Here is a 10192-nt window from a genome sequence, read left to right on the forward strand (position 1 = left end):
CTGTGTGTCCATCTCCCATATCCACGTGCCCAGACCAGCTCAGCCCACAGCTGCAGGAGAGATGGTGGCAGGAACATGGCAGGGAGCTTTTGGCAATTCATTTCCATATGGAGATTTTATTAGGTTGTTGTTTCTTGGTTTGTTTGCTTTTTGGTTGTTTTTTTTTTTTTCTTTCTTTCTTATGACTTCTTTCTGTAACAACAAACCTCCTTGTCCCCGTCCACCTCTCTGCTCAGGCTCAATCAGACCCTGCCTGGCTGCGGGCTGGTCTCACCCCAGAGAGAGCCCCCCAGAGCCCTGCCACCATCAGGCCACCAGCCCTGCCCTGACACACTGGCCATGCCTCGTCCCACCTCGTCCCCTGCAGGGCTGGGGCAGCTGGCCAGGACAAGCAGTGTGTCAGGAACCAGCAGGGCTGGAAAAGCCAGTGGTCACTCCTGGAGAGCCACCAGGACCTCCTGCTGGCCACAGGCAGCCAGCACCCGAGGCTCACAGCCCCAGGGATGCTCACACAGCCAGGTTGTTTGCTGCTCCCCTTCACTGAGCTCTAGGTGATCCAGCACGTGGCCAATGACTCCATCCTGCCATCCCTGCCTGCAGCCACCTCTCCTGGAGGTGACGGTTTGGCACACCAGACAATTCCTTGGGAGGATGGGAGAAGAGAGAGCCCAGCATGTGGCAGCAGGAGGAGCTCAGGCAGGAGGGTGACTGTCCATACCCCAGAGGAGGGAGGGAGCAGAGCTACTGGACTCCCTTTTCTCCAGCCAGCACCTGGGAGCTGCTCTTCCTGACTCACCCCCTCCTCGCTGGCTGCTTTGCAGGGAGGAGCTGCAGATCAGAAGCTGCAGCACAGAACAGTGAGCTTGGGAGGACCTCTGGAGGTCTCAGCCCAGGCTCCTGCTCCGAGCAGGGCTCCAGGGGCTCACTCAGGGCCTCACCCTGTCCTTCTGAAAACCTCCACCTCTCCAGACCCTGTCCCAGGACTGCACCACCCTCCTGTGGAAGTTTTTTCTCAAGTCCAGCCGGTGTTTCTCACGACCCATGGTCTCCTGCTTGTCCCTCTGCAACGAGCCCAGCGCCATCCTGATCCCCAAAATCCAGAATGGTTTGTCACTCATGGGCAGAGCCACCAGGACATTTGCTGCCATTTCCTGATCCCCAGGAGCAAATTCCAGAGAGACAGCAAAGCTGTGGGGGGTAAGCACAGCACATACTCCCAGCTCCAGCAGCCTGAGCGTCCCAAACCAGCTGTCTGGAAGGAATTGAGTCCTGTGGATCTGAAAACAAACACTGCAGTGATACTTGAAAGGGTTTGCTGGAATTGTCCAAGTGAGTCTCCTTGATTAATGCCATAGGATGGGGGATGATTTCAGGCTACATTTTGAGCTGTGCTGACACCAAGTTTGGGCTGATGAAAGCTCTCCTAAAAGTCACAATGCCTTGCAACAGCGATTCCAAACCAAGAGCCTCCAAGCCAGGAGGGAAAGGCAGGCTCAGCCATGAGACCAGCAGGAAAGGACATGCTGCTTGTGCTATTGCTCTCCAAATGTCCCTTTTGTTTGAATACAGAGGGGCTTGTTGGAAACTTACAGGGAAAATCTGTTTAATTCATGAAGGTAAACAGTTCTCTTGTTGAGAAGCAGAGCCTTAATCTCAAGCTGTTTTTTGGATCAGTGACTGCAACTTGCTGGGAATAACAAGTGAGACAGGCAAAATCCAAACATTGCTTTGTGACACCAACAAACACCAGAATTCAGAGCCACCAAGTCCCAAACAGCAGGATTAGTCCAGCAATCCCACCCAAGGCCTTTCCTGCTTGGAAGCTTTTCCCAATTAATCTTTTTCTCTGCTTTATGACTTTGCAGTGTTGAGTTTGGAAGTGATTCTCTACCAGTTATTCCTCCTTACCTGGAACATGGGCCCAAATTTCATGTTCCAAGGGGCAGTTTCATAATTGTGGCTTGCTAGGAATATTAAAGAGAGTGGCATGTTTTTGATACCTGAGGAATTAATTAAACAGGAATCCCTCAGTCCTGGATTGCTGTCCCACTTCCCAGTGCTGGTGGCTGACACAGCACATGTGCCTCTCCCAGCCTCTCATCCATCATCCTTTCACTGCTGTCTTGATGAGATAATTTTTCACCATTCCCCTTTCCAAGCACTGCTATTCCAGCCTGGTATAACGCTGCCAGATCCAAGGTGACCCTGGCAGAGCTCTCTGGCAGTTTCTTGGGGGCTGTCACACCCTTGCCAGCCTGGTGTTGGATCCTCCCCACGCTCTACCTGCCTGTGCCTGGCTCTGGGCCAGGAGCAGGAGCCTGGTGACCTTTGCAGAAGGCTGAGGCAGTGCTGGGGTCTGAGCAGTGCTTGGCAGCCAGGTCCTTGCCCTGTCCAGGGCTGGATTTTCAACAAGCTGACAGTGCCCTTGCACCCGTGGGTTTGTGGCATCTGTGGTTTCCTGGGAACACGTTGTCATGGCAAACCACCAGCTCCTCTGATCCCCCCTGTCAGGGCAGCAAGGGAACCATTATCTGCCAGACTGAGCCCACCCAAACAGGGAAAAACCATCCCTCAGCACCAAACTCTCCAGCTGCAGCCAGCACTGTAAAAGCAGGGCAGGACTAACACTGAGCCCCGAGCTGTTCCTCCACCTCCTCAAGGTCACCTGGCTGGGGGGTTTGTAGCCCAAACTGCCCCAAATGCTGCACAGGAGTTGCCTCCCCACCTTGAGACATCTGCTGTTGTGCCCAGCAGCCCTTTGTGCTCCAACTGCTTCCCCTGAGGCTGCAGCACCCCTGGTCCACAGCCTGCAGCTTCCCTCAAGGCAGCAGAGTAATCCATGTGAGTACATCTCTGGGCCTCATCCAACATGGGTGTAAGGAAAGGAGCAAGGGGAAGGTTTCTCCACAAAAGGCAGGATGACAGAAAGTCAGGATTCACCATATCCCAAATAGATTTCCCCAGAGAACCTCTTGCAGCTTCAGCTGTGCTCATGCAGTGTCCCCCTTAGAACCCTCACCCCTAGCAGGACAGGACAAAAAAAAAAAGCTCCTCTCCCCAAAAAGCTCCTGCTACCCTTTGTCACCCTCAAGCCTTCATCCACCTGACATGGTTGTGTCCCAAAAATGTGACCCCAAGCCCCTCAGCAGGTGGGGCTGAGCTCCCCAGCACAGCTCACTGACCCCTGGGTTACAGCCCTGTTTCTGTTGTAAGTTGGTGACTTTTAAATGTTATTTTGTAAAGATGTAGTTGAAGCGGGTGTTGAAGTCTTTGCTGCTGTCTGGCAACATGCTGTCCTCATGCAGTGCTCCCCTTAGAACCCTCACTCCCAGCAGGACAGGAGCTCTCCCCAAAGGCTCCTGCTTCCCCTTGTCAGCCACCAAGCCCTCCCGAGGCAGCAGATCCTGCAGCTGCCCAAGGAGCAGCTCTGCAGCTCAGTCAGGGACCAGGCTGGGCAGTTCCAGCTGTGGGAGGACACACAAGCAGAGCCTCAGCTCTACAGAACCAGAACCTCCCACCCCTGGGACAGAGCAGCAGCTGCTCATTGTCCCCTCAGCCACTTCCAGCAGCTCCCTCTGTGCCCAGGAGCTCTGAGGCACCCGGGGACCCCCGTGGGGCTGGGCAGGGTCCAGGCACGCTCCAGTGCAGGGGGACCAGGACAGAGCCACGGGCTGGGGCTTTGCTGGGAGCTGCATTAAAATGCATGAGCTGAGCTGGCCCTAATGATGAGCAGAGCTGTCAAACGAGGAGCTTGTCCCAGCTAATTATCTCTAACGAGGGCAGAGTGTCAGGGTCCCCGAGGAGCTGGGCAGCAGCTTCCCACTCAGCTCAGTTGCAGCAGAGAGAGAAGATAACCAAATGTCATTGTGCTGGCCTAGCTGCACTGTCATTAATTAGGCAAATATGACCTTCTGTGCCAGTTGCTCTTGAGAACCTGGACTTGCTGGGGATGGAACACACAGGCAGGCTGGAAACATCCCAGCTTCTGCCACCCAGCCTGCTCCCCCTGAGCCCCTGCAAGAACAGCACAGCCCTGCCCGGCAGCCCCAGCCAGCCCTACCAGCCTGTGCCAGGCTCCTCTGCATGCTCAAATACCCCTTATGGGGACTCCAGCCCCTTCTCTGTCCTAAAGAGCAGTAGATAAGTCTGGTTTTCATGAAATGCTGTTTAGATCCCACTCAGCTCCACCACCTCCCTCACCCAACCCCAGCATGGCCCTGTGAGGCTCTGTGCCCACTCAGTGCTCACTCCGTGGCTGATTCTGCACCACTCCTCCCCCAAACCTTCCAGACACTGCCAATCTCCACTCCCCTGGGTCCTGCTCCATTCCAGCACAGAAGGGCAGAGCCACACTCTGCTCTACAAGCCCAGTTTCTCTTTTATCAGTCCTTATCACAAACCAAGGCAGTGCACTTGCCCTGATGTGGCAGAGGGAGAAGCCCAAGACAGGGATAAGGTAAAGTCTCTTCCGCAGAGATGACCCACACAAGGTTCAGCCTGCAGGCTCTGTGCTTGCCCCTCACCTCAGAGCTGAGGGGAAAAGGGCAGAGGCTGATTTTGATCCACCCAGAAACTCACTGCACCACCACAAAGCTTCCAGACAACACCAGGGACCCCCAGTGCTGCTCATCAGCCTGTAATTATCAGCCAAGTGCTTTTGCAGTCCCTTGTTGCCAGACAGCAGCAAAGACTTCAACACCCACTTCAACTACATCGTTACAAAGTAAGATTTAAAAGTCACCAACTTACAACAGAAACAGGGCTGTAACCCAGGGGTCAGTGAGCTGTGCTGGGGAGCTCAGCCCCACCTGCTGAGGGTTTGGAGCTCCACTTTTGGGACACAACCATGCCCGGCGGATGAAGCTGCAGATTGATCTAAGTTACATTGTGTCTCACAGTCCCTGCTACAACACACGAATAAAACAAGTATCAGAGAGAAGTTTACTGCTATGAATACCAAAATGTGTATTTTGTATCACAAGTGGGCTCTCAAGAGCAGCCAACTGCTTGTACAGGCACAAGATCCACGCTGAGTCAGTCTGACAAGAACTCTCAGAGCCACAGCACAGAAACTCTTTCCTCAGCCCACAGGAACAGTTCCTCACTGAATTTAGGCTCTCATGACACTTCAGCAACGTGGCTTTCACATGGCCTCTTCCCCAGCAGCATGGTTCAGGCAGCAGAGCCCCTGAACCCACTGCTTTCTCTGCAGCAGGGGTTTTGCTGCCAAGGTTTCTTCCTGCTACTGCTTCTGCACTGCCTGTTGCTGTTCTCTCAGCTGGCTGACCAGCTCTTCAGCATACACCTTGAAGAGGGGGACAGGGTCCTGCAACAAAGCAGAGGATAAACCACGTGAAAGGAGTGAACCTGAGCAGCAGCAAGGAGAAGCACAATGGGGAGCCCAGGGAGTGCTGGCAGCTAAAACCAGAGGAAGATGTGACTGGGCTTTATTCAGGGGCTGAACAAGGCAACCTGCTGTGCCACAGCAGCAGCTCAGCTCTGTAACCCTCCCTCAGAGAGGGCAGGCACTGTGTGGGGCATTCAGCAGCTTCCCCAGAGCAGATGAGGATCATCAGTAACTCCTAAGGATATCTCTCTCTTTCTCCCTCCCTTTCTCCCTCCCTCCCTCCCTCAGCACGTGGCTGAACGCACCCCATGGAGAAGCTGCATGTGCAGCCACAACACCTCAGTGCTGAGCACTGCCTCAGGAAATCACCTTTTTTTCCAGGAGCCTCTGCTTTTCTATGGCTTCTTCCAAACTCAAGCCAACCCATTCAGCTTCTTCCTCTGGGATCACAAATTCCTGTGACAAAAGGAGGAAAAGGTAGCACAGTCTTTGCAGGCAACCAAGATACAAATCCACTCCATACCCAGTGTTGGAACCCTGATTGCTGAGAATCTGAGACTTTCTGTGCTGACAGGCACTGACCCCCAAGAGAATACAGCATTTGACCTGAGGCCATAGAGAAAACTTCCAAAATTTAATGACAGAACTAAAATTATAAGTGTGTAGTTTAAATAGAAGTGTATAATATCACACAGTAAAAAACTTAGCATTTAAAGTTTTAGATTATAGTAATATATATACAACAAGATAGAAGCTTTAGAACATAAGCTAGTCCTTCTTCTTCACAGGTTTAGGTGGTATTGCATAAATCCACAATTCAGACTACAAGTGGATAGTTGTTAAGTTAGAAGTAAAAACAATTTGTGTCATTTCTTAATTAGAAAATTTATCCTTTAAAAATCTTATAAAGAGAGAAATACAGCTCACATTTTTAGTTTACTAAAATAAAGTACTATAAAACTCATAGTTTATAAGAATATAATATAAATAAAAACTAATAAACATCGAAGTCCAAACAAAAAATACCATCTCACACACTCAATCCCAACCCTAACAAAAAAAAAATTAAAACTCCCTCAGCCCAGGACACAAACATGAGATCCAGTGGGAACATTACTAAGAACAAACCTCAGAGCCCTGTTCCCTCATTTCCAACAGCCAAGGTCCACCTCCCTTCTCTCCTTTCCCCTTAGCAGGGTCCTGCTCTCTGATCAGCTGTGTCTGCTCCTGCAATTCTTTTATGCACTTCTGGGGCTGTTTCTCAGCACAGCTCCAAGGACTGTGGGTGCTGGTGGTGCTTCCATGCTGGCAACCACCACCAGCTGCACAGAACTGACACAAACCGGGCACTCTGGGCTCCTCTCTCCAGGGGCAGCACAAATTCTTCTGCTTTTTACTGCAGGCTCTCGCTGACCTCAAGCACAGCAAAAATACTGCTTTTTCTGTCCCTAAATGATGACTACAAAAATTAGAAGCCCACAAAGAGACAAGAAAAACCTGATGATGTTTATATTTTCTTGTCCCTCAGCACAGGAGCACCAACCAGTGATGGGTGACCATCCAAACAGCAAACACCAGAACAGGCTGTTGGATTAAACCCTTTTCTGACCCAGAGATGGGGTAACTGAGAGGTGTTTTAAAAACTTTTATCCTATTTTCAGTTTCATGTGAAGGGTGAGACAATATAGACGTCATAAATTACACTATTGTAATCAGAAGTTAATGATTTTCAAATAAAGTATTATTAATAACAACAGTAATAATAATAAAAAACATCCAATATTATAAATAGTGTATCAGTAGAAATCTTTATATAAATATAATAATATTCTATTAATACAAATATTATATCACTATAAACATATTATTATAATTCTTTATCATAATGTATTACATTATCAATTATAAATAATATTATCTATTATAAATATGATTATGACAAATATTGTCATAATAAATATTATTATAATTATTAAGTGGTTTTTGGTTTATCAGTTTTTGTTACATTATGTTGTAAATGCTTTAAAGCTAATTATTTAAAATTACTCTTTGTGGGTTCTTATAATGTATTTTTCATAGTTTTATTTTTCATAGTTTTATTTTTCTAAAGTATTTAGTCTCATTTGTAAGGCTATCTTTTGAAACTTGTTTTAGTTCTATTTCTCTTAACAATATTTCTTATTCCATGGTATTTTGAAGCCAGTATCTCTCATCTTAAGGTTTGTGTAGAGATGTATATTACGCGAGATTTTCGTTAGGCTTTGGGAATACTTTCCACATTAATTTTCCACAGTTCCCCCTCTGTCCTGAACAGAAGCACACGAGGAATGCCCCCAGGTGGCAGAACGCACCCTGTACTTGTCATAGACGGCCTCTCTCCTGGCGGGGTCGCCGGGGTGCAGCGCGGGGTCGCGCCGGGCCAGGCGCAGCAGCATCGTCCTCTTCAGATCCATGCCCAGCTTGGAGCACAGCTCAGCCCGGGGCGTCTGCAAAGCACCGCGTCACACTGGCTGCCCTCTGCCGGGCCCCGCAGGGCCTCGCTGATGGGGGAGCCCTCTCCTGACAGTTTTGGGTTAGCAGAGACGCACGGGACTTTTTGGTGTTCAGCTGTTTATTGTTATCTAAAGCTTTGGCACGCCGTCTGTACCAGACAGCACACAGGGAAAGCACTGCAGAGTGGTTATAAGATTCACAGTTTCAAGGTCTCCTAAAGTTGTTTCATCTAATTAACTCTTAAAATGTACTTTATTTTTATACTTTTCTACTAATAACTCATCTCTTGTCTGTTTATGTAACTTTTGCATTGTGGCTTTCCTCACCCAATTATTTTTGTGCTACGAACCCTGTGGAAAATGGAGCAGATGAAGACAGAGACAACGCCCTAGATCTTCCATTTTGCTTTGGTCAACATCTAGATTAGAAATCTCAAAACCTAAATTTCTCACCCAGTGACAAACTATACTACTCTCTATTATCTAGTTCACACTTTGGTAGACTCTAGTCTGTGTTGAAGCCTTGCAAGCCCTCTCCATGGGTGAAGGGTAAAGGCAGTGTTTCTCTGGGGGTCAGAACCCCTCAGAGCAGACACAGAAATATTCTCTGTGCCCTGGGCTCCCCCAGGGTTAGGGACCAGCTGCCAGGGGCACAGCAGTGCCCCAGCACACTGCCAGCTCCTCCACACCCAGCACAGGCTCTCAGAACACACACGGGCAAAGATCTGTTGGATTTGTTCTGACAATTCAACCACAGCTCCGAGTTTGTGTATCAAGGGCTCCAGTCAAGAGGGGATTAAAGGCTGGGAGCATTAGACCTGTGCTAAAGCATTAACAGCAGCACTTGTTCAGCCTGGAGGACACTGAGGGCAGAGCTCAGGGGGGCTGCAGCTCCTCCCGAGGGCAGCTCCAATCTCTGGGACAGGGAATGGCTGGAGCTGGGCCAGGGCAGGGTCAGGCTGGAATTTGGGAAAGGTCCATCCCCAGAGGTGCTGGGCAGTGCCCAGGCTCCCCAGGGAATGGGCACAGCCCGAGGCTGCCAGAGCTCCAGGAGTGCTTGGACAATGCCAGGCACAGGGTGGGGTTGCTGGGGGGTCTGTGCAGGGCCAGGGCTTGGGCTGGATGATCCCTGGGGGGTCTATTCCAGCCTGGGATTTTCTGTGCCTAATCCAGGACTCCCTGCCTGCCAGCGGAGGCTGAGGGCAGCTCGGGCACGGTCCCGCGAGGCCGGGAGCCCGCCGGGGGTACCTTGAGGATGTAGAAGTCGAAGCCGAAGGCGGCGTCGATGAGGTCGAGCGTGCGCATGGTGACCGTGATGGTCAGCGTGGCGTCCAGGATCTCGCTGTAGAACTGCCGCTTGAACAGCTGCGGCTTCCACGTCTTGGGCAGCCTGGTGGAGAGCTGGGCACGGCCCGGCCGTCAGGGGCTGCCCCGGGGGAGGCGGCGGGCCCCGGTGGCACCGGCCGGGCCCGGGAAGGGCGCAGCGCTCACCTTGTCGTCGCGCGCGTAGCGGAAGCCGCGGACCCATCCCTCGCCGCCCCAGAGCCCCTCGTTGGCGGCGGGCGGGTAGTACACGGGCACCGGCACGTCCTGCACGCGCTCGCGCTCCCCGGTGCGCGGGTTCCGCCGGTAGCGCAGGCCGTGCGGCTCCCAGTGCACGGGAGGGGGCGGCGTGTTATCCTGCAGCGAGGCCAGGTAGTGCTGCGGCAGCCGGGCGCAGATGCCATCCCGCATCCGCATGGCGGCCCAGAGCCGCGGCGGGAAGCGGTGCAGCGGCATCGCCCCGGCCCCGCGTCCCGGCCCGGCCCGGCCGCCGCTTCCGCCCCGCGCGGCCGCCGCTCATTGGCTGACACGGACCGAGCGCGACGGCGGCCGGGAGGGGCCGCGCCGTGCCCGCGTTTGGTCCCGGCCAGCCCGGAGGGTCGGCCCGGGCGGGCCCGGAGCGGAGCGGGACGGGCACGGAACCGCTGGAGTTCCACCCCAATGGGCTCGGGAACACGGCTGGAGCTGTCAGGGCAGGGTCAGGCTGGAGTTTGGAAAAGGTTCATCCCCCGAGGATGCCGGGCAGTGCCCAGAAAATGCACAGCCAGAGGCTGCCAGAGCTCCAGGAGCGTTTGGACAATGCCAGGCACAGGGAGGGGTTGCTGGGTGTCTGTGCAGGGCAGGAGCTGCCCTGGATGATCCCTGGGGGTGCCTTCCCACTCAGGATATCCCGTTATCCTGTGAGGAAGAACACGCGGAGGGAGCAGAGCCCTGGGCTCCCTCTCTGGGCCATCCCAAAGCCCACCCGGACACGGCCCTGAGGGGGACCTGGGGGGGGCATGAGGTGAGGTGAGATGAGATGAGATGCGAT

General features: G+C 52.5%; 1 protein-coding gene across 1 annotated transcript; it reads right to left on the reverse strand.

The window, feature by feature from the left end:
* Positions 1-4940: 4940 nt before the first annotated feature.
* On the reverse strand, positions 4941-9683 carry MRPL28 (mitochondrial ribosomal protein L28). The gene is made up of 5 exons (XM_041401873.1): positions 9331-9683; positions 9088-9240; positions 7699-7833; positions 5717-5803; positions 4941-5326 (listed from the first exon to the last, which is right to left on the reverse strand). The coding sequence occupies exons 1-5, from the start codon at positions 9616-9618 to the stop codon at positions 5243-5245; spliced, it is 747 nt and encodes a 248-aa protein (XP_041257807.1). The 5' UTR covers positions 9619-9683; the 3' UTR covers positions 4941-5242.
* Between the last annotated feature and the right edge of the window lie 509 nt (positions 9684-10192).

This window comes from Onychostruthus taczanowskii, unplaced genomic scaffold (assembly GCF_017590055.1).
Source record: "Onychostruthus taczanowskii isolate IOZ18803 unplaced genomic scaffold, ASM1759005v1 scaffold19, whole genome shotgun sequence".
NCBI classification, from domain to species: Eukaryota; Metazoa; Chordata; class Aves; order Passeriformes; family Passeridae; genus Onychostruthus; species Onychostruthus taczanowskii.

Coding starts and splice junctions, on each gene's coding strand:
- MRPL28 (XM_041401873.1), bottom strand. CDS start 9,618: ATGCCGCTGCACCGCTTCCCGCCGCGGCTCTGGGCCGCCATGCGGATG. Junction 7,834..9,087: donor TCGACTTCTACATCCTCAAG/GTACCCCCGGCG, acceptor GGTGCTTTGCAG/ACGCCCCGGGCTGAGCTGTG. Junction 5,327..5,716: donor AGAGGCTCCTGGAAAAAAAG/GTGATTTCCTGA, acceptor GCTTTGTTGCAG/GACCCTGTCCCCCTCTTCAA.